At 65.9% G+C, this 23,329-nt stretch overlaps 1 protein-coding gene across 1 annotated transcript in view; it reads right to left on the reverse strand.

The window, feature by feature from the left end:
• The window catches only part of SDK1 (sidekick cell adhesion molecule 1), a 787,316-nt gene that overhangs the window by 57,809 nt on the left and 706,178 nt on the right, over positions 1–23,329 (reverse strand). The window contains exons 29-32 of the mRNA XM_066342466.1: positions 15,932–16,126; positions 13,242–13,443; positions 4,919–5,022; positions 1,313–1,383 (exon numbers count right to left, since the gene is read on the reverse strand). Coding sequence (XP_066198563.1) covers positions 1,313–1,383; positions 4,919–5,022; positions 13,242–13,443; positions 15,932–16,126 — 572 coding nt within the window. The remainder of the gene's footprint in view (positions 1–1,312; positions 1,384–4,918; positions 5,023–13,241; positions 13,444–15,931; positions 16,127–23,329) is intronic.

Consider the following 23,329-nt stretch of genomic DNA (forward strand, 5'->3'; position numbering starts at 1 on the left):
AGTGAGGGGCCACTGTGGCCCCACAGAGACTGCCCGGTCAGAGGTGGTTTCTGTACACGGGAAACCCCCGAGGTTACGGACCCTCTGCCCTGGGGGACAGGCTGGCATGTCCACGGCAGCCCTGCCCGCCACCTCCATGTGACCTGGGACAGGGGGTGCCTGGGTGCTTGGACACCCTGGGAGCCCTCCTAGAGAGAGAGCTCAAGGTCACTCTGTGTGTGGACAGCCGGGCTTGACTGTGGTGCGAATGACACCTGGACGTTCCCTCCCCGTCAGCGAGCCGACCTGGGACCCCAGCGGGCCTGCGTCTGGGCCCAGCGCCGCGACGTGGATGCGCAGAGGGTGGGCGCGTGCCGTTCTACGGGGCCCTGTGAGGAGGGTGGGCGCGTGCCGTTCTACGGGGCCCCGTGCGGAGGGTGGGCGCGTGCTGCTCTACGGGGCCCTGTGAGGAGGGTGGGCGCGTGCCGCTCTACGGGGCCCCGTGCGGAGGGTGGGCGCGTGCCGCTCTACGGGGCCATGTGCGGAGGGTGGGCGCGTGCCGTTCTACGGGGCCCCGTGCGGAGGGTGGGCGCGTGCCGCTCTACGGGGCCCCGTGCGGAGGGTGGGCGCGTGCCGCTCTACGGGGCCATGTGCAGAGGGTGGACGCGTGCCGTTCTACGGGGCCCCGTGAGGAGGGTGGGCGCGTGCCGTTCTACGGGGCCCCGTGAGGAGGGTGGGCGCGTGCCGCTCTACGGGGCCCCGTGCGGAGGGTGGGCGCGTGCCGCTCTACGGGGCCCCGTGCGGAGGGTGGGCGCGTGCTGCTCTACGGGGCCATGTGCGGAGGGTGGGCGCGTGCCGCTCTACGGGGCCCCGTGCGGAGGGTGGGCGCGTGCCGCTCTACGGGGCCCCGTGCGGAGGGTGGGCGCGTGCCGCTCTACGGGGCCCCGTGCGGAGGGTGGGCGCGTGCCGCTCTACGGGGCCCCGTGCGGAGGGTGGGCGCGTGCCGCTCTACGGGGCCCCGTGCGGAGGGTGGGCGCGTGCTGCTCTACGGGGCCATGTGCGGAGGGTGGGCGCGTGCCGCTCTACGGGGCCCCGTGCGGAGGGTGGGCGCGTGCTGTTCTACGGGGCCCTGTGAGGAGGGTGGGCGCGTGCTGTTCTACGGGGCCCTGTGAGGAGGGTGGGCGCGTGCCGCTCTACGGGGCCCCGTGCGGAGGGTGGGCGCGTGCCGCTCTACGGGGCCATGTGCGGAGGGTGGGCGCGTGCCGCTCTACGGGGCCCCGTGCGGAGGGTGGGCGCGTGCCGCTCTATGGGGCCCCGTGAGGACCTGGCTTACCTGCCACTGGACCAGGACGGAGGACGTGGTGTGGGGTGTCACCAAGACGGAGCGGGGAGGCTCTCCCGGGACTGAAATCCAAGGCCAAAGAGACAGGTTAGCGTGCACGGTGGGCACCTGCCCGCACTGCCCAGCTGGGGAAGCCACCGGGCTGACCTCCCCCTCTTTTCCTGCGGGTGCCCAGCAGAGAAGGGACCCAGCCCCGAAGTGGGACCACACCCACAGACAGACCCACACTGAACAGCAGAGGGGTCTGCGTCTCTTCACCGGAGGCCACGTAGGTAGCAGGACCCCCGCCCAGAGAGGCTCCTGAGCCCCAGGCCCCCTCGGGGGGGGGGCACATCCCCTCCTATGAGGAGGGGCGTCACTTTCTCTTCCAGGGACTGAGGTCAGAGCCACGTCTGAGCTTGATGAATGATCAAGCCAGGGCCTCGTGCCCTTGGTTTTAGACACTCAGGTGACGGTCACGAAAGGAGGGTGACTTCTGGTGGGCGAGGGTCTGGCCCGTTCCGGGCATCAGCGGTGGCTCTGCTCTGCTCCCCGGCGGAGCAAGGTTGGTCTGACCTCTGCCCCTGACCGTGCCCTGCACCCTGGAAACTAAAGTCCTCCCAGTCTCCGTCAGGTCCCCATGTACCCCGACCCCGGGGTTCCGAACTGACCCCTTCACGGCCCCCTCACTGTGAGATCCTGACGGCATGCCTGAGGGGGTCGTCCTCACCGCCCCCACCTGTGCGCCCCGGCATTCCGCCCCGCCAGCCTCCTTCCGAACCCCAAGCCCCCTCCCACTGCCTGACTCACGCCTGTGTCCCCTCCCCCAGCCCTCTGTCCTGCCTTAGGGACAGCTGTCCAGCCCAGGCCCCTGGACCTCCCACTGGTCTAGCTCAACACGTAGCCAGCTCTCCTGTTCACACAGGGGGGGGGTCTCCATAACCTCAGCACCGCAGTGAGAAAATGTTCTCAGCGAGCGAGGGGAATCAGAGTGTGCCACCCTGAAATATGCCCTTTCTGGGTGTTACTATTTTTTTTTTTTTTTTTTTGGTATTTTTCTGAAGCTGGAAACAGGGAGAGACAGTCAGACAGACTCCTGCATGCGCCTGACTGGGATCCACCCGGCACGCCCACCAGGGGCGACGCTCTGCCCACCAGGGGCGACGCTCTGCCACGACCAGAGCCACTCTAGCGCCTGGGGCAGAGGCCGAGGAGCCATCCCCAGCGCCTGAGCCATCTTTGCTCCAATGGAGCCTCGGCTGCGGGAGGGGAAGAGAGAGACAGAGAGGAAGGAGGGGGGGTGGTGGAGAAGCAGATGGGCGCTTCTCCTGTGTGCCCTGGCTGGGAATCAAACCCGGGACTTCTGCACACCAGGCCAACGCTCTACCGCTGAGCCAACCGGCCAGGGCCTCTGGGTGTTATTTTAAGCTGGTTATTATTATATTTTTTTTAAGAAACAAAATACAGAAGAAGAAGCCGTCCCTCCCCTTCCCCCTCCCCTGCCGACGGAATTCCGATGGAAAGACTGCCCGGTCTGCCCGTGGCCTCCCCCCCTCTGCGTCCCCTGGCGTCTGGGTGGCCTTTCTCCCCCAGCTTCGCGCCCCCTGTGCTCCCTCTCCGTGGTCCGGGACAGCCTGTGACCCCCGGGTCCCCTGTTCAGGAGCCCCCATCATAGTTTTCTCCTGTTCACCTGTCTCCCGTCAGCTTGACCGTCAGACCGGCCAGAAGACAGCAGCAGGACCGTAGGAGGAAAACTGCTTTTCCCTCCGGCATACAAACCCTTCCACGCACTCACAAAGGGCTGCCTCCTCCCCCACCCCCGCCCCCAGGGCTCCCCAAGGCCCGAGTCCTGCCTGCCTGTCAATCTCAGCAGAGAGCTGGAGTGGAGACAATAGATGCAAATACAATGCAAATCAGCTGCGAGAGCCACTGCTGTCTCCAAAGAGAGGGATAAGCAGATACCTGTACCACAGACATGATTTAAATATCAAAGGGCCCAGAGAGGCCGCTGGGAGGCTGGAGAGGCCCTTTGGTGGTTTGCCTGGGAGGGGGGGCCCGTTCTGATTGAGCTGTGGGAGGCGGGGAGGTGTGGGTGTCCTGCTCCCACACCTGTCCGCACGTCCTGGGGACAGGCCAGCAGGGGCAGCTGGCTGGACAAGCTTCTTTCTCCTGGGAATTGGCGCCCTGTGGCAAACATGATCGCTCTGCCGTGTTAAACGGAACAGCAGGCTGGAAGCCGCAGGAGACAAGTGTAGCTTCTTTTCTTTCTTTTTTTTTTTTTTTTTGTATTTTTCTGAAGTTGGAAACGGGGAGAGACAGTCAGACTCCCACATGCACCCGACCGGGGATCCACCCGGCACGCCCACCAGGGGGCGATGCTCTGCCCCTCCGGGGCGTCGCTCTGTTGCGACCAGAGCCACTCTAGCGCCTGGGGCAGAGGCCAAGGAGCCATCCCCAGCGCCTGGGCCATCTTTGCTCCAATGGAGCCTCGGCTGCGGGAGGGGAAGAGAGAGACAGAGAGGAAGGAGGGGGGGGGGTGGAGAAGCAGATGGGCGCTTCTCCTGTGTGCCCTGGCTGGGAATTGAACCCAGGACTTCCGCACGCCAGGCTGACGCTCTACCCCTGAGCCAACCGGCCAGGGCCTGAGTCCAGCTTCTTGAAGGGCCTGTCCACCTGTCCTCCTGGCCCGGCCCATCCAGACTGCGGCTCCCTGAGAGCTCAGCTGGGCATCGTCCTGAGATCAGCCACACGCGGCCCCAGGGGGCTCTGCTCTGCGGCAGAAACTACCTGTGTGTTGCTGAGAAGCGACAAAGGTCTCCCTTTTGCCCCTTTGCTGGACCTTAAGGTCACCCCGGCCTCCTGCTGGAGCAACTGGACTCCCAGGTGCCGGGTGAGCTCGGGAGGTCGGGCTGCTCCTAACAGCCCCCGAGTGCGCTCAGGGGGAGAGACAGCGCTGGGGGGGGGGCGTTATTACAAAGTGCCGGGGGGCAGCCATGCCTGCGGGTTTGCAGTCGGGGTCTGGCTGCTGCGGCATTCCTTCTCATCCTAAAAGTCCGCCTGTCAGTGTGGGACGCGCTCGGTGACCCGTCTCCCCGTCCCTCTGGCCTGACAGCATTGTAACTCAGAACCACCGGGATCTTCAGGCCCGGCACCTCCGAGCAGGACAGAGGGGCGAGAGCCCCCCGAGCCTTAGGGGGTCCCACTCCCCTCGCTCCCGGTGCTCCCGGCACGTGGCCGGTCTGGGGAGGCTGCCGGATGAGGAAAATGGGGACCCTCCCAAAGCCCAGCTACCCGGCAACATTTATTTTTAATGATACTATAAATTATTCAATCTCTGGGACGCCAATAGGTTTTAGGGGTTTGGAAGCCAATCAGAGAAACTTCCTTCCACCTGGAAGCCCTTCAAGTCCTGCCTCAATGCCAGGGGCCTCCCGGGGGCGTTCCGGGCCGTCTGTCGCTGATGGAAACCCCACTGCTCTGTGGCCCCTCGAGTGACCCCTTCCTGGCTCAGGACAAAAGCGGGGCCTCTCTGTAAGAGCCAGTGATCCGGCTCCAAAGGCAGCAGCGGGGAGGGACGTGGCCGTGTCTGTCCCACCGCCCGGGGCCCAGCCTACTCACCGTCCTGCAGTGTGGTCACTGCCTCTGTCTCCGCGCTGAAGTCACTGTCCCCGATGTCGTTGGTGGCTTTCAGGCGCAGCTTGTAGGAGGTGAAGGGACGCAGCCTGCGCGGAACAGGGAAGAGACCAGTGACCGCCTACGCCCAGCCTGCCGGGGCCCCGGGGGATGTCCCCCCTGCTGCGAGCGCCCGCCTTCCTCAGGGAGGAGGGTGCTTCGGGGTGGGGCTGGCTGCAGGGCCCCCAGCCTGTCCGGGAGGAGGAGCACTGACTTTCTGGCCCGTGGAGGGAGAACCGGGCTTCTCAGAGCAGAAGGGAGCACGGAACATTCCGGCCAGGGGACGGCTCTGCTGGGGGCTCCTGGGAGGGACAGGCACCTGCTGTGACCAGAGACCCCCACGCAGCCAGTCCCTGCTCTGAGGGGCACAGGCTTCCCCGGGAGCCCAGCACGCCGGCCCTGGTGCTGACCCGGGACGCCAGGGTGCCTGCCTCGCTCACCCCGATGTGCCCCTGGACGGGGGGGGGGGGGGACAGGGTGCCTGCCTCACTCACCCCAATGTGCCCCTGGACGGGGGGGGACAGGGTGCCTGCCTCGCTCACCCCGATGCGCCCCTGGACGGGGGGGGGGACAGGGTGCCTGCCTCACTCACCCCAATATGCCCCTAGACGGGGGGGGGACAGGGTGCCTGCCTCACTCACCCCAATGTGCCCCTGGACGGGGGGGGACAGGGTGCCTGCCTCGCTCACCCCGATGCGCCCCTGGACGGGGGGGGGACAGGGTGCCTGCCTCACTCACCCCAATATGCCCCTGGACGGGGGGGGGGACAGGGTGCCTGCCTCGCTCACCCCAATGTGCCCCTGGACGGGGGGGGGACAGGGTGCCTGCCTCACTCACCCCAATGTGCCCCTGGACGGGGGGGGACAGGGTGCCTGCCTCGCTCACCCCTATGCGCCCCTGGACGGGGGGGGGACAGGGTGCCTGCCTCACTCACCCCAATATGCCCCTGGACGGGGGGGGGGACAGGGTGCCTGCCTCGCTCACCCCAATGTGCCCCTGGACGGGGGGGGACAGGGTGCCTGCCTTGCTCACCCCGATGCGCCCCTGGACGGGGGGGGACAGGGTGCCTGCCTCGCTCACCCCAATGTGCCCCTGGACGGGGGTTGGGGGGGCATGGTCTGTGCTGACTGGCCCACCTGTGCCCTCACCCCTCAGCCCCACCAGGCACTGAGCCCAACACGGTGCCAAGCGCCCGGACAAGTGCCATCCCGTGTGACCCACACAGCAGCTCTGTGGGGCAGTGCCACTACTGTCCCTGCCCCCCGGATGGGGAGATGGAGGCCAGGGAGGTGGAGGCCGGGGAGATGGAGGGTGGGGAGACGGAGGCCGGGGAGGGCCGTGGCCCGCGGTCAGGATGGCAGATGGCCTGGCTGGGGCTGGAACAGGGGTGTCATCTTGCAGCCACGCTTGCCGCTCTACGTAAGACCAAGATGACGTCAACAGTCCAGGTGCAGAATGTCCCCCTCCCCCACCCCACTGATGGAGGTTCTGGGGACAGGAACACGTCCCCGTGGCAGTGTGCGGTGCCACCATTCCAGGCCAGCCTCCCGGCCTCCCTCCCTGGAGCCCTCTGCGGTCACTGTTCACTGGGGCTCTGTGCTGTGGGCCCTGCCCCGCCCGAGACCCAGGCTGCAGGCAAACCCTCTGAGCTGACGACGCTCAAATCTTCACCAAGCCGCCCGAAATGCATGCCCAGAAGCTCGCCCGCCCAGTACCCAGCTGCCAGCTCCGCGCCCGGGGGGCAGATGGGGAAGTGACCCTCCCACTCCCAGCAGCAGCGCTGTCCTGGGCAAGGGCCACCGGGTGGACGTCCTCTCCGGCTCCCAGACCAGCAGAGCTGGAGTGACTCTAGATGCCCCCTCCGCCGTCCCTCACGTCTGTAAGTGTCCTCCACCACCAGCCTCAGCGATGCCCTCGTCACCCTGGAGTGACTCTAGACGCCTCCTCCGTCCCTCACGTCTGTTAAGCGTCCTCCACACACCAGCCTCAGCCGTGCCCTCGTCACCCTGGAGTGACTCTAGACGCCCCCTCCGTCCCTCACGTCTGTAAGTGTCCTCCACCACCAGCCTCAGTGGTGCCCTCGTCACCCTGGAGTGACTCTAGACGCCTCCTCCGTCCCTCACGTCTGTTAAGCGTCCTCCACACACCAGCCTCAGCCGTGCCCTCGTCACCCTGGAGTGACTCTAGACGCCCCCTCCGTCCCTCACGTCTGTTAAGTGTCCTCCACACACCAGCCTCAGTGGTGCCCTCGTCACCCTGGAGTGACTCTAGACGCCCCCTCCGCCGTCACTCACGTCTATAAGTGTCCTCCACACACCAGCCTCAGCGGTGCCCTCGTCACCCTGGAGTGACTCTAGACGCCCCCTCCGTCCCTCACGTCTATAAGTGTCCTCCACACACCAGCCTCAGTGATGCCCTCGTCACCCTGGAGTGACTCTAGACGCCCCCTCCGCCGTCCCTCACGTCTATAAGTGTCCTCCACACACCAGCCTCAGCGGTGCCCTCGTCACCCTGGAGTGACTCTAGACGCCCCCTCCGTCCCTCACGTCTGTAAGTGTCCTCCACCACCAGCCTCAGCGGTGCCCTCGTCACCCTGAAACCAACCCCTCTCCTCACTCCCTCCCGCCCCCACTGTGAACCAGCGGCTTTCGAGCTGAGCCCCGTGGAAACCACCCCCCTCCCGAGGCCGAGGAACCTCCCGGGGTCCAGGGAGCTCACCCCTGCGCCCACCCTCAGTGCCACTTCCGCCCGGCTGGCAGCTTGGTTCCGGGGAACGCTTCGTGCAGAGAGAGAGAAGCCCGCTTTTTAAGAAGCTGACGACTGCCCTGGCCAGGTATATATATCCCAGCGGATTGGAGCGCTGTCCTAATATGTCCAGGTGGTGGGTTCGTCCCCAGATCAGGACACGTGTGAGAATCAGCCAGGGAATGCACGACCCAGGGAAACACATCGATGTTTCTCTCTCTCCCGTACTCTAAATTAAAAAAAAAAAATTGAAAAGCGGATGACCATTTTTGGACACCACGATCGGGAAAGTGCTCCTGTCTCTGTTCTGCCTCCTGCGCACGACCGGCTGACGTGGCTTCCCTGTCCGCTGACACCTCGGAGGAGGCTGTCCCCCCAAAGCCCTCTGGCTCCGCCTCCTCCCCTCACCCACCAGTCCGTGAGGGCCGCAGCAGCGAGGGCCCTGGCCCCTGAGCCCGCACTCCCCAGCCCGGAGGGGCAGGGACCGGCTGGTGGCCTCCAGGCTCCGCCCTCAGGCACGCTGTCTGTCTGCAGCAGGCTTCTGGGGGACATCCTCGCCTCCTCTGTTCCGAGCTTCCCGGAAGTGATCTTATCTAATTTTGGGGATAACCCCGGGGTCTTTCTGCTGTGACCTCCGCCTCACTTGCTGAGCCCCCACAGCGAGGTGGGTGGGGATGGGCCCTGACTTGGGAGTCTTGCTCCCGGTTGACCCTGGGCCGGCACGCTGCCTGCATTTCCTCGTCCGGGCAGACGAGAGGCTGTCGTTCAGACGACATCCAGGGGAAGCCCTTGGTCTGGCATGGCGCTGAGGGCTCCCCGGACATCTGTTAGAGTCTGTCTTGTTTTAGGATCAGCGTCCAGGCACACAGTGAGCACCTGCCCCCCGCTGCCACACCACTGTCCTGGACACACCGCTCACGTCCTTGTCTCCTTCGGCACAACCTGTCCTTAAATGTTTCCATGGCATTTTGTCTCTCTTCTTGACAAGACTCAGGACCCCATCAGCACAGGCTCCCAGTGGCCCTGGTCGCTGCTGTGTCCCAGCACTGAGGACAGTGCCTGGCGCCCCGGAGGTGCGGCTGGGGACCTGCTGAAGGACCGGACAGGGGGAGGTGGCCCGCTCCAGCTCCGAAGTTCCCTGGGGGGGCTGGTGGGGAGTCACATGAGCGTCAGCTCAGCTCCAGGCTCGCGGCAGGTGGCCCAGACGTGATCTTGTCCGTCCTGTTAGCACCTGCGTGGCTCCGGACATACTGAGTACACTTGGTTTATCTCACGGTGCTTACCACTCCTGCCCTCTCACGATTTCGGGACTTGAGGCCAGACGCCAACCTCTTTCCTTCCGGGGCGCATGGGGGGTGCGGTGAGCGCTGTAGGCGGGGGGCCAGGGGGCCGAGAGCAGAGTTCCCACGCTGACCCACGGGGCTGGCCAACCCCTCTCCCTTCACAGGACCACCGAGCTGTCTCGGAGTCGCAGGCACACGAAGGCGCTTGGGCGGCTGGAGCTGACCGCCGGGCTGGAGAGCAGGTGGACAGCGACGCAGGTGGGGGAGGGGGCAGCTCACGGCCCAGGGAGTGGTGACCATGGTGACCGTGTCCCCCGTGTCCACCCTCCTGTCCAGGGTCTCCAGCTCAGCGGAGGCTCCGCCCCTCCTCTCCTCTCCACGCTGCAGGGCTGCTCCTTCAGATGACAGACTCCTCCCAGCCCGGGACACGCCTGTCTCCCCCTCCACGCCCCTCCCCCCGCGCCCCCATCCGGTGACTACCTGACGAATGAACGGGACACCAGCGCCCTGCACCCCTCCAGCCCCCCAGGGCTCTCTCTCTCCCTGCTCGAGGCTCCGCTCTGCAGCCAGCCAGGTCAGAACCCGCATCCGGGCCCGGGCCACCCCGACCCCGGGCGGCCACTCCACTGGCGAGATCGGATACAACCCCGCGTGCGGGAGGGGGGGGGGGGGGGCTGGGAGTTACATTGCACCACCCGCCCTCGGGGTCTGACCGGTCTCGGCAGGGTAGGCAGGCACTTTGCACCTGTCACTCTCTCCTCCTCCTCTTCCCACAGGCTGTCCCCAAGGCCCCGGGGTGCTGCTCTCACAGGAAGCCCACCCATCCGGGCAGCGCCCCTCAGCACCATGTCCGCCCAATAACCCTTGTCTCTTAAATTCCTGCCATCCAAACTCAGAAGTTGGCTAGATGTAGGCAAAAATTTTAATTTTTTTTTTAGATTTTGTTTACTCATTTTTAGAGAGAAAGGAGAGAAAGAGAGAGAGAAGGGGGGGGGGAGGAGCAGGAAGCATCAACTCCCATATGTGCCTTGACCGGGCAAGCCCAGGGTTTTGAACCGGCGACCTCAGCGTCCCAGGTCGATGCTTTATCCACTGCGCCCCCACAGGTCAGGCAATGTAGGCAGACTTTGAGATAACACTGCTACCTGAACTCTAACTGCCCCAGATTCAGAAGGGCACAGACCTGGGTCACACGGGGCCCTCACACGGGGCCCTGGTCACACAGGGCCCTTGCTGGCTGCCAGCGTTCCTGCAGAAGTGGTGTATTTAGAAAGCAGGCCTGTGCCCACTGCTCCCGGAGCCCCCCTCTCACCCACACCCACACGTCCACGCCCATGGCCAGGGCGCCTGGGCGGGGGGCGGGGACACGGCCGACAGGCGGCCACCGCTCCTCCCGGGAGCTGACCGGAGTCTCGGGCACAGAAGCAGCTCCCCATGTTATGATGATAAAACTGACGAGCCCTGAGCATGTCGGAAGCTGCCCACTGCTGCCTGGACGTGTTTACTTATCATTAAGGCCCTGAACATGTTGGTTAAGAACTCATTATCTGCATCGCAGAGAGCACCGACCCCTGGGTGATATCCCAGCCCCAATCTACCCGGCTTTTAATTCGGCGTTATTTTTAAATGCTGAAGTCATAAGGAAATAAAACCAGAACCGCGCTGGAGGCGGCTGGCAGGCTGACGCGGATGGAATCCCTGGTCCTCCACCGGCCGCTGTGGATTACGCCGGGCCCCACCCTGTCCTCGAGCGACATCCGGAGGGTCCAGGTGCCTCTGTCGGCTCACCTCCCCTTCTTCAACCGCACTCACTCTGGGGGACGCTGCCCCGTGTGGTCAGCGCGACCGTCACTCAGACACCACGGATGCCAAAGCAGGCCCTCCAAGCCGCCCCCGCCCCGCTCTGGACCGACTGGCTCTGGGTCAGGAACAGCCGCTTGGTTTAGATGGCTAACCACTTTGCATTTTGGCCACTCAGCAGACATCATACAACTGGCCAAAGTAAAAAGTGACCGAAAGGGGGCGGGGCAGACGTAGCCGTCGGGGTCGCCGCACAGGAAGGCGGATGGCACCATGGCTGTGGTCAAACACCGCGCGTCCCGGGGACACTGCCTGCGACGTGTTGTCCACTGACGGACGGAGGGAGCCTCTGCCCTGGTTCTGGCCCCTCGGGGAGCTGACCAGTCCTCCAGGACCTGGGACAGGAGCCTCCTCTCTCCAGCTCCAAGCCCCAGGCACCCAGGGGGTCTGCCGGGTTTCACGGGGGTCTGCCGGAGAAAACGGTGGGTGGGTTTCGTTGCTGTTCCCTCCTCCAGATGGTCACGCAGAGAGGGGACCAGGCCTGCCTCCCCGCGAGCTCGTGCTCACTGCGCGGAGCCGAGACACAGCACACTCGGTGCTCAGGACGTCTCTGCCTCAACTTCCTCGTCCGCAAGACGGGAGAGAGGGCCTGGCCTGTCTCCACGGGCCGCCCCGGGCCGCGCAGGGAACACGCGGGGCAGCTGCTTGGGACACGCCCGAGTGCTGGGCATCGGGCTGCGGCGAAGGCGGTGCTCGTGGCGACAGGAACGCGGACCCCACAGCGTGCGCCACCCACCCGGGAGCCACCTGGCTGGTCACTATGGAAACGTCTCAGCTGAGCCGGGTTCAGTACCCCCCCAACCACCGCCCGCCCCAAAACTGTGACAGGTGTAGCGACCGGCTTTCTAGACACCGTCTGGCCACGGACACGTCTGGGCAAACGTCCCCTTTAAGACGGAGGCCGGTGGTGACTCCATTCGGCGGGAAACAACTTGTGCTTGGGGACCCCTCTCAGGCGGAGCCAAGGGCTACTGGGACCACGCGACGGAAGGGGTCGCCGTGCCCAGGTCCTGCCTTTGGGGTCCTGGACAGCACTGAGCCCACCAGCCGCCTCCTTCTCAGCCTGTGGCCGGCCCTGGAGGGGGCCATCGCCTAGAGGGACCCCATGTCTGGGGACAGACGCAGGTGCTGGGTGGGAGGTGTGTGGTCTGCGCGGCTGCTCGGGCCCTGGCTGATGACGTCAGCGAGGAGGGGCCCGAGGTCACCCCTGAGACCCGCCGTGGGGTCTGCAGCCATGTGACCCTGGCTGTCACCCCTGAGACCCGTGTGGGGTCTGCGGCCACGCGACCCCGGCCATCACCCCTGAGACCCGTGTGGAGTCTGCGGCCACGCAACCCTGGCTGTCACCCGAGACCTGTGTGGAGTCTGTGGCCATGTGACCCCGGCCGTCACCCCTGAGACCCGTGTGGACTCTGCGGCCATGTGACCCCGGCCGTCACCCCTGAGACCGGCCGTCACCCCTGAGACCCGTGTGGACTCTGCGGCCATGTGACCCCGGCCGTCACCCCTGAGACCGGCTGTCAATCCTGAGACCCGTGTGGGGTCTGCGGCTATGTGACCCCGGCCGTCACCCCTGAGACCCGTGTGGGGTCTGCGGCCACGCGACCCCGGCCGTCACCCCTGAGACCCGTGTGGGGTCTGCGGCCACGCGACCCCGGCCGTCACCCGAGACCCGCCGTGGAGTCTGCGGCCATGCGACCCCGGCCGTCACCCCTGAGACTGGCTGTCACCCCTGAGACCCGTGTGGGGTCTGCGGCCACGCGACCCCGGCCGTCACCGTTCCTGCCCCCAGGGTCTACTCTCTAACCGGGAGGAAGGGCTGGGACTGAGGACAGGGCCAGACGGGGTCCTGCAGGAGAAGCGCCCCCTGCGAGGCCAGCCTGCTCCCTCCCTCCCTGGTCTTTGCAGACTGCGTGGTGGCCACCTGGTTCAGGGCGATGCCCACAGGCTCCCTGAGCTGTCCCTGATCGGCGACACACTGAGGTGAGATCTGCCTGCCCTGGGGCTGGGGGGTCAGCACAGACTGGACGTCTCTCCGGGGGCGACATCTGTGGCCTGGCCCACCCTTCCCGACACCACGCTGCTCCTCGCTCTGCCCCTTAGGGGCTTGGACGCCGGAGCCCACGCCTCCGGGCTCAGCGTCCCCCCACCCGGCCCGGTCACTCCCAGGGCCCGTCTAGAGGACAGGCCTGGGGGCCGTGGAGCAGCTGGTCCCCAGACACCGAGTCCAGGGTGTGTGGACAAGAAGAGACACGAGCTCCCTGTGGGGCGTCTCCGTGGAGACCCCCCTCCCTGTGGCGGGAGCTGTGGGAGGCCTGGGGTGGGGTCCCTCCAGGGTAAGGCTCCAGATGGGGGGGGGGTCCTCTCCGGGCTCTCGGTACCTTTCGACCGCACAGGCGGTGGCCTCGTGGCTGATGGACGAGGAGTAGGTCTGCCACTGTCCCCTGGGCAGCTCGCGCGCCTGCAGGGTGAAGTACCGGATGGGGGAGGCCCCGTCGCTGCCCGGGACCCACTGGAGCCGGAGGCTGCGGGCGGTCACTTCCGCCTGGGGCACCAGGAGCTCTCTGGGGGGCGCCGGCCGCTCTGCAATCGAACGAGGACAGACGGGGGGCACGTGAGAGGCTGCACCCCCAGGAAAGGACCCTTTCCCCCCCGAGACCGCCTGTGTCCACTACAGACGCCCACGGGAGTGCCGCACACACCCTCGGAAGATGACTCCGGGTTCACGGGGCTGCGAGGGGTCTGCCAGCCCCGCGGGCAACTCGGATCTGGCTGGAGACCCCGAGCGCCCCGCCTCAGAGTGGACGACGGCGGTGAGTCTACCCACATGTGCTCCTGCCACCAGGCCACCGCTCCAGGGTCTCTGGGTGACACGGGCTCCCGGAGCACCTGGCCCCTCCCCCCCGATTCTCTTTCTCCCTGAGTTTGGACGAGGGGCGTCTTTCACGCCCGGTCCCCACGCCCGGGAGCCCGCCTGAGCCTGGACCTTTGTGGCTTGGAGCCCAGCTCTCTGCCGGGAAGGGGCCTGTGGTTGGTTGTCTGTCTGTCTGTCCTGCAGGGAGGGGGGCCTGGCGTGTGGACTGGCTGCCCGCCCCTGGGTCTCCTCACCCCGCCGACTCCCGCGGGGAGACTCCGTGGGGAGATGTCATTGTCTTTAATTGTTATTGATTCTGACTGGGACGTGTGGCGTGTAATGACGATGGGTCGTCGTGGCGGGGGGGGGGGGGTCTAAGTTCCTCGATCGAGCTTAGTCAGCATCCCCCCCTCACGCTCACGGGGGCCCCGGGTGACTTCTCCCCGCTGCAGGGGTCGCGTGCCTCCCTCCCAGGGACTCCCTCTTGCGGGCCACCGGGCAGCAGCTGAGGCCCCGGTGGAAATCTCCTGAACTCCAAGGGCCGAGAACCAGTGGGGCCGGGTGGGGTGGCGTGGGGTGAGGGGTGGGGGCCGGGCTGGGCGTGGGGGGGGACACGGCCCGGCCTCAGCAGCCACCGCCCAGCTGTGGACCAGCCGGCCTGACACGTCTCATGTGAACACTTCCACTGGGACTCGGGTCACGCCAACCCTTCAGCCAGACCGTCTCTCTCTCTGCTTGAGAAAGTGCTGAGACTCAGGGTGCGGATGGTGAGCGGTCAGGGGAGACGACCACGTGTGAGGCTTGTGGGCACGGGCCCCTGGGGCACCGACGGTCTCCGCACAGGGACACAGGGACCCGAGGGCCTTGTCGTCCGGCACCAGCTCGGGAACGGCCCACAGTGCTGCCTCCTTTGAAGTCAGCGGCTTGCTCTGCCCTGCGGGGCCTCTTTTGTGCATGCCAGGTGAGGGACCAGCGCTGCGGCCACTGCGGGGCCACAGCGGGCCTTGCCTTGGGCGGCCGCTGCACCCGGGAGGCTCGTCTCCCTGGCTGGGCACCCGTGCACTCACATAACCCTCAGCACACAGCGCGAGGCCTCCCAGGTGGTCAGAACGCAGCGAGCGCTCAGCACACACCCACACCCACCTTTATTGACCTGTGGGTCCCACCCCTCCGTCCCTGAGCTTGTCCAGGTGACCATGTGATGAAACGGTTTGAGAGGCACCGGGGGCACCAGCTCCCGTTTAGGGAGCGGATGCAGATGAGGGCCCTGCACTTCCGTGGCACACGGCACGTGGCACACACTCTGGGGTCCCCACACAGAGGCCCCAGGTTGTCTCCGGGCACACAGCTCGAGCCTGGGTGCTCGGGACCCTCAGAGGGAAGGAGGACGGGGGAGCTGAGCGGTTCCCATCGGCTGGGTGGCCAGCTCCCTTCGGGCACCACGGTCCCCAGGGTCTCTGGGCCTGGGCATGACCTCAGATCCTGAACTTGAAGCCAAAGCTGCTATGTCCCCGGGCACGGGTCCTGAGGAAAGGAGCCTGCTGAGCCCACTTCCGGTGCCAGTCCGGGCGCTGCCCAGAGCACCTGAGGTAGGAGCCCGCGGTTCTTCTCCGTGGGAAGAGCCACTGAGGGCGCCCGCGTCTGGGCCCCACAGCTGCGTGTCCCGGGCACCTGCTGGGGCCACGGTCAGCTTCCTCTCATGGAGGATGGGCTCACACCACATCGCCCCAGGTTTGGGGACCACGTGCCCCCAGCACTCGCTCAGTGTGCGGAGTGGAGGTGGCCGTGAGGACGGTTCCATCCGTGAATGGTTAGACGGGAGACATGTGTGGAGCGCCTGCTGCTGCCCCGGGGAAGTGACTGTGAACCTCAGAGGCCAGCGGCTGCCTTCGGGGAGCTGCCCTAGAGCCTGAGAACTCTGCACCCCCCAATCACAGGGCCCCCCTGAGCGCGTCTCTGTGAACCTGGCGCAGCCCGCCTGTCTGACAGCACAGGTGTGTGCGAGGTACATGCTGGGCCGTGCAAACACGCGTGGCAAGGAAGTCAGTACATGCTGGGCTGTGCAAACACGCGTGGCCAGGCGCCCAGGTCCCGGCACAGCCCGGCAGGTGTGTAATACGCTCCCAGTTCCTGCAACGCCCCAGCCCCACGGAGCCCGGCCGAGGAAGCCCCCTGCCCGACAGGCCTGCCGGCCCCCTCCGCCCCTCCCGGCCTCACCTCTCTTCTCCGTGGTGATGACGGTGGCCTCCAGCGGCTCCCCCCAGCCCTGCCGCGTCTTGGCCGACAGCCGGAAGATGTAGGCCGCCTCGGGGGCCAGCTCGGTGGCCGTGAACTGCCTGACCGTGGCGCCGACCTCCACCGTGGTGAACATGTTGGGGCTGCTGCTGGCCAGGCGGTAGGCGATCTGGTACCCTGCGGGCCGGGCGGGGGCACGGGGGGTGGGGTCAGTCACGCCGGCAGGGAGGGGGGGCAGGGGGGCGGGGTCAGTCACCCCGGCAGGGGGGCAGGGGGCGGGGTCAGTCACGCCGGCAGGGGGGCAGGGGGCGGGGTCAGTCACGCCGGCAGGGGGGCAGGGGGCGGGGTCAGTCACGCCGGCAGGGGGGCAGGGGGCGGGGTCAGTCACCCCGGCAGGGGGCAGGGGGGCGGGGTCAGTCACCCCGGCAGGGGGCAGGGGGGCGGGGTCAGTCATGCCGGCAGGGGGCAGGGGGCAGGGGGCGGGGTCAGTCATGCCGGCAGGGGGCAGGGGGCGGGGTCAGTCACGCCGGCAGGGGGGCAGGGGGCGGGGTCAGTCACGCGGGCAGGGGGGCAGGGGGCGGGGTCAGTCACCCCGGCAGGGGGGCAGGGGGCGGGGTCAGTCACCCAGGCAGGGGCAGGGGGGCGGGGTCAGTCACGCCGGCAGGGGGGCAGGGGGGCGGGGTCAGTCACGCCGGGCGGGGCGCAAGGGGGCGGGTCAGTCACGCCGGCAGGGGGCAGGGGGCGGGGTCAGTCACCCCGGCAGGGGACAGGGGGGCGGGGTCAGTCATGCCGGCAGGGGGGCAGGGGGCGGGGTCAGTCATGCCGGCAGGCCCCCCGGGGAGAGCCCAGTCCCGCCGCCCGCAGCACATCTGTGTCAGAAACGCGCAGAGCCGCCCGAGAGGCAGGCCCCCTGCCATCGAGAGGCCGGTCCCACGGCCGGCCGTCAGGAACGGGGCCTCTGAGCGCCGGCCCCGCACAGCGCCGGCCCCGCACAGCGCAGGCCTCCCCCTCCCCCTTCGCAGGACCAAGACGTGAACACGGACCCCCCCCCCCCCTCCCGGCCACGCCCCGGCCGCCGCGTGGACCCAGCAGGGCCGGCGCCGGCGCTCACGGCCCCTCCCTCCCTGCCCGGCCCCCCGCCAGCCTGCCCTCCCCTCCCCTGGCCCAGGGCAGTGCCGCCCGTTAGGAAGGCCTTTACACGGCGCCCCCTCCTGCCGCGAGGCTGGCAGCGGCGGTTGGCCTGCGGAGCGCCAGCTGGCCCTCACATCTGTCGGCCCTCCTCCGCCTGTCCACCCCTGGCTGCCCACAGACCCCCGGCGCTGGCGTGCGCACTTCCCGCCCCGCCTCTGCCTCTCCGCCCACAGGGAGCCCCCCCAGGCGACTCTGCAGGGAGGGGGCCCCCATCTCCGGCAGTCCTCCTGCAGCGAGCAGGCGGGAGCCTATCCATCAGGTCGGAGGGGCCGGCAGCTCCGCATCCCTGATCATCGGGGTCTGTGGCCTCAGCGCCATTCACAATCAAGCGCTCGCCCCAGCCCACCGGGGCCCACGACGTCCGAGGCCCTGCCAGCCTGCCGACCCCGCGCCCCTGCCTGCACGCAGCCGCTGTCCGCCACCGCCTTCCTGCTGATTCAAAGTGGAGCCGGCGGGCGCTGGGTATCTGCACAGGAGTGATGCCAGAGTGTGCGTGTGAAGTGGGGGGTGGGGTGCAGGGAGCAGGCAGCATGGGCCTCGGCCCTCGCTCTGGCCCCCGCACTACGAGCTAGGTCATTCCACACCACTGGCCCTCCCACCCCAGCCCCCCTCTGCTCCTCAGCTCAGTGTGACCGAGCTCCCTGGCCTCCTCCCAGCCCCCGGCTCCCGGTCATCTGTCCAACGCCAAGGAGCCTCTCTCAACCCGCCGTACGGAAGGCCAGCAGGGCAGGTCCACGGGGCTCAGGCGCAGGGCCCTCTTATTCAGCCCCTGGCCACTGCAGGCCACCACAGCCACCACACGGACTGTGGCATGGCACAATGACTTCCCTTCGCTGGCAGGTGTTTGCGGGATCCTGGACTCCGGCCTCTCTCCTGCTTCACCGGCTTGGACCTGCTTTCTCCCCTCTAGTCCGAGCACAACCCCTGAGCAGCCTGGACCCAGCCTCCACCCTCACGTGACCCTGCCCTCCCCTCCTCCCCTGACATCACTCTAAATACAGGTTTTCATCCTGCGGTCCCCTCACCGCACGTGGAAAGCCCCTTTAGCCCCTTTTCCCTTCGGGCACACGAGTGGTCAAGACTGTAGTAGCCGCAGCCCTCTGGGTGGACCTGCCCCCTGGGGTGCCACCGGGGCTGAGGGGGACAGGGGTGTCCGCGGCAGAACAGCCCTGCATTCGCCTGATCTTTGGCTCTGGCCACTGTGACACGGAGATGACCGTGTCCACTCTCGCAGCCGCGACGCACACAGATCCCAGAGCACGCGTCCCTTGTGCCTGAAAGGACACGGCCAGGCCCACGCTGAACCCCTGGGAGAGAATGCCTCGGCCGCGGGTCCCACCGGTGCCTTCCCAGTCCTGTCCTGAAGCGGGGTGACATCTCCTGGTCCCTGTCCTGAGGTCTGTCGCTCATCAGGGTAAACACCTGCGTCTCACCTTGACACGTGTTCAAAACCTTCTGCGCTCGGCGGGCCGGACAGGAGAGGCCCTTTCCGCACGTAAACGGCAGCCGCAGCCGAGTCCCAGTTCTCTTGTCTCGGAGAACAGCGGCAGAGCGTGTGGGGGGAGGGGTCAGAGTGTCTGTAGCTGGAGAGGCCGGTTGTGCGACTCCGGTTATGGCAGGAGCAGAAACGGCAGCGCCAGGTCGGGAGGCGAGGGCGGCGGAGGGCGAGGAAGGGATGGGGGAGGGGATCGACGGCGGGGTGGGGGTGAGACGCAGCCCCATGCGTGCGGGCGGGCGGATCAGGATGGCGCCGCCCTCCAGAGGAGTGTGGCCGTGCGCGCACGACACCGATACAGGCGAGGACTAAACCACCACGGAGACAGAAGCCTGCACGGCTTCTGGAAACATCCAGGGGGTGGAGGAAGCTCAGCCTGGTCGGCAAACCGCGGCTCGCGAGCCACATGCGGCTCTTTGGCCCCTTGAGTGCGGCTCTTCCACAAAACACCACGTGCGGGCGCTACCTCGATAAGGAATGTACCCACCTATATAGTTTACATTTAAGAAATTTGGCTCTCAAAAGAAATTTCAGTCGTTGTACTGTTGGTGTTTGGCTCTGTTGACTCATGAGTTTGCCGACCACTCTATCAGGAGCTGGGGGAGGGTGGGGGCTTCACGCCCGCACAGGACAAGCTCCTGAACCACCCCCAGTGCGAAGCAGAAAGGGAGAGAGGCTAAGAGGACACGACAACGGCAGCCCCTGGGGGGGGTGTCTCCGTGACCCGGGCCAACGGGCTGACGGCGGCCGGACCCCCTGAGCCACGGCGGAGAGCCGGGCAGGGCCGCTGCAGGTGGCGGCAAGCCCTTCACGGACTGCGCGTTTCCTGGGCACGTCGGCGGCATCGGTCCGAGCGTGGTCTGTCCTGTGACACATCACCAGGGCCCCGACGCTCACATTCCCGCAGCCAAGGCGACCGGGCTGGGGGTGGGGGTGGGGGTGGGGGGTGCTGCCCGACCCCCGTGCAGCCACTGTCCGCGGGTGTGTGTGGCGACGGCCCTGCCCACACCATTCAGTGTTGAGAGAGCCCACGGCAGCCGAGCTGCCCGGGAGCACCACATCGGTCCAGCAGCCTGGACACCGTGTGTCCTGCTGGTGTTCACGGCTCATCCATTTCAGGGCCGGGAGCAGACGGTGCCACCGTGGCTCACACTCCGCCTTTGCAAACACAGACCCCCTTCACTGAGCTCCTAATTCTCAGCAGAGCCCTCACACACCCTTTCGTCATAAGCCAGAGATGAATGTCAGGCCCCGGGCAGGCAGGTGGGGCCGGGAGACTCGGGTGCCAGCCGGCGGGGCCGTCGTGGGGGGTGTGAGGAGCGCGCTCTTCACTTCAGTGGGGCAGCATGTAAAGCAGTCGTCAGCAAGGGAGGGAGGGACGCTGGGCTCCGGGGCAGGGGGCTCCCCGCACATCCCCCAGAGGAAGGCTCTAAATGCTAAAAGCTCTCCGTAGTAAAATATTTATGCAAATAAGCAAGTGTTTTTCCCTGCAGGCACCTGCCGCTGTTTGGTGCCGTTAATCTCTTTTGGAAATGCAAGAACGTGTTTGGATCGAGATTGCCCCCGCAAGCTGCCGCGGGGTTGATACGCTCCACCGGGGCGGGGGAGGCTTTGGCGTCTCCGGGTGCAAAGTGAGCTCTGCAGAAGGACCTTCTCCCCCCCCCTCGCCCCCACCCCGCCCCGTGGACACCAGGCTGAACCCGTAGAAACGGCTTCTCCACCTCTCCCGCGGCATTGGCAATTTGGTGCGCTAGCTGTAATAAACATCCAGGCGACAGACAGGTGACCCGGTGACATTTCTGACAATTACCACCGGCTGCCATTGCCACAGAGGAGGCTCAGGTGGGAGTTCTCTGCGTGGGGGTGACCTGGTGCGATGTCACTTAACATCTGTTTCCCGGGGCTGAAGGCTCCGTCTCTCACTGTTCCCTTCCCTGAGATTTTGTAATTTTTTTAAAAAAAATTTTTTGTATTTTTCTGAAGCGAGAAGCAGGGAAGCAGATAGACAGACTCCTACATGCGCCTGACCCACCAGGGGGCAATGCTCTGCCCATCTGGGCCATTGCTCCATTGCAACTGGATCCATTCTAGTGCCTGAGGTAGAGGCCATGGAGCCATCCTCAGCGCTCGGGCCAACTTTGCTCCCATGGAGCCTTGGCTGCAAGAGTGGAAGAGAGAGACAGAGAGGAAGGAGAGGGGAAGGGTGGAGAAGCCGATGGGCGCTTCTCCTGTGTGCCCTGGCCGGGAATTGAACTCAGGACTTCCACACACTGGGCTAACACTCTACTGCTGAGCCAACCGGCCAGGGCCAAGTTTTTGTAATTTTTAATGAACACTCCCCCCCGCCCCCCCCGCCCAGGGACTGCAGATCAAAATTCGAACTTCTCACCACACCTGAGGGGCTTCCTATAAGCTGGCCCCAAACAGCTGTTCTAGCTTTCTCCTTGTCTCATCAGTGTGAACCCTCAGTTCCAGCAACCGGGAATGGGGGGGGAGGGGGGCAAGGTAGGAAACATGGCACAGACCCCCCGGGAAAGACAGGAGTCTGACGACGTAACAATGTAAAATTTACATAAAAATCATTAACAACCAAAGCAGAAAGGAAAAACGCTGGCAGTGTGTGAGACGTTCTCGGTGACCACTCTCGGTGACCACTCTCAGTGACCACTCTCCGTGACTACTCTCGGTGACCACTCTCGGTGACCACTCTCCGTGACTACTCTACCACTCTCGGTGACCACTCTCGGTGACCACTCTCCGTGACTACTCTACCACTCTCAGTGACCACTCTCGGTGACCACTCTCGGTGACCACTCTCAGTGACCACTCTGGTTGATATTTGAGCTCAACGGGAGAGTCAGCCTCCAGCCCCGACTCCGGCTTCAGGGTCAGGACACCTGGTCCCTCGGTATTGACGATGTGTCACCTGTGTCACCGTGGAAAGGGTAGGGGAAAACCCAGAAGGGACAGGTGACCCCCGAGGGGAAAAGGGTCAAAGGACATGTCATGAGCTGCCTTGGGCCTGTCACCCCCACAATTGTATGTTAAATCTCTAACCCCGAGCACTTCAGAATGGGGCTGTATTTGATCGACCAAGAAGTGATTAAGGGGAAATGAGGTCACGCCGAGTGGCCCTCGCCATTGTGACTGGTGCGCTTGTAAGAACGGATTAGCACACGGACCCCCACGGAGGGGAGAGCATGTGAAGACACAGCTGTCTGCAAGCCGCGGAGGGACAGACCCTTCCTGCCAAAGGACCTCCCCACTTCTGCAAGGAAGACCCTGGATGAGCTGTTCAAAGTCACGACCACAGTATCAGGGCACAGGCGTGAGAGAGACAACACGTGACACGTGACATGCACATGTTCCCGCCACACATCTCCGTGGAGCCTACTCCCAGGGCTGACTCATCGGCCAGGATGTGACAGTGATTGCAAAGGGGGTCACGGAGCAGGGCCAGCGGGGGGCCGGGCCGGGAGGCCAGGGCGGGGCGGGGCCGGCCCCCCCACAGGCCGGGGCGGGGCGGGGCTGCGAGGCCGGGGCGGGGCCGCGGCCGGGGCGGGGGGCGGGGCCAGGGCGGGCGGGGCCGCGAGGGCAGGGCGGGGCCTCCTCGCTCAGCAGGCCGCGGAGACCCCGCGTCTGCACCGACCACGCTGTCCCGGAAGGCCCCAGCACCGTCACATTCCGAGTTCTCAAAATGGTTCTTGGGTCACAGCCCACGGAGCCGTGCAGGGGTTCTCCCGCGGGGCCACCTGCTCTGTACCCCCTGCCCGCCCCCCGGGCCTGGCGCTCACGGTCTGTCTGCCCTCCCGTCTCAGCTGGACAGGATCGGAAACGCACGCCCACAGAGGCCCCTTCCGCTGCTCATGGTGACTCAGAAGGAAGAACCCGCGGGCCCAGAGGTCACCCGTGTCAGAAATACTGCACTCAGAGCAAACCGCGTCTCCCTCACAACCCCAGGAACCCCCACGGGGAGAGCCACGCGGGAGGGGCCCGCGGCGCCCTCTCATCCACGGCTCCAGACGCCCCGGCCGTCTTAACGGAGTGACAGCCCCACAAGCACCCACCTTCCTGCTCCCCCCTCCATTGCTGGCCGCCAGCCGCTGTCGGCAAGACCCGTCTAATCACGCGGAAGCTTCCGGGCGACTCCCCATTGCCCTCAGCATAGATTTTCAAACTTTATTTTTTAAATGAGTTGAAACCATTTTTTTTCAAAGCAAAGCTTACAGTCCTAACGTCAACAGCAGGTACTCGTGGTGAATTTCACTGCCTACGTGTGTAGCTCAGGTTTCTAACCTTTCCGTCTTGGCTCACCTAGACCACCGGGAGGTGACGTGTTTGGGGTCCGCTGTGGGTGGCCAGCGCTAGGTAAACACCACGTCGGAACACTGACCTGGGCCTGAGACTCTATCGCCTCTGCTGCCCTTGCTGTTAAATGCCCCGTGTTAAAAGTCGGGGCCGTAGATGGGCCACTTCCTCCACGGCGTCCCGGGTGGCCCCAGCAGGTCCCAGTCCACATCGCCAGCTGCGGGTCTGTCTACACTCCCCCAGGGCAAGGCCTGTCTGGCTGCATGCCCACCCATCTCCTCTCCTTCCAAGGCTCTGAAAGCCACTTCCTCAGAAGATCCAGCCCCAGACAGCCTCCCACCCCACCACACCCCCGAGACCCCTTTCCCTGGTGTGCAGATGACAGG

This window comes from Saccopteryx leptura, chromosome 6 (assembly GCF_036850995.1).
Source record: "Saccopteryx leptura isolate mSacLep1 chromosome 6, mSacLep1_pri_phased_curated, whole genome shotgun sequence".
Taxonomy (NCBI): Eukaryota; Metazoa; Chordata; class Mammalia; order Chiroptera; family Emballonuridae; genus Saccopteryx; species Saccopteryx leptura.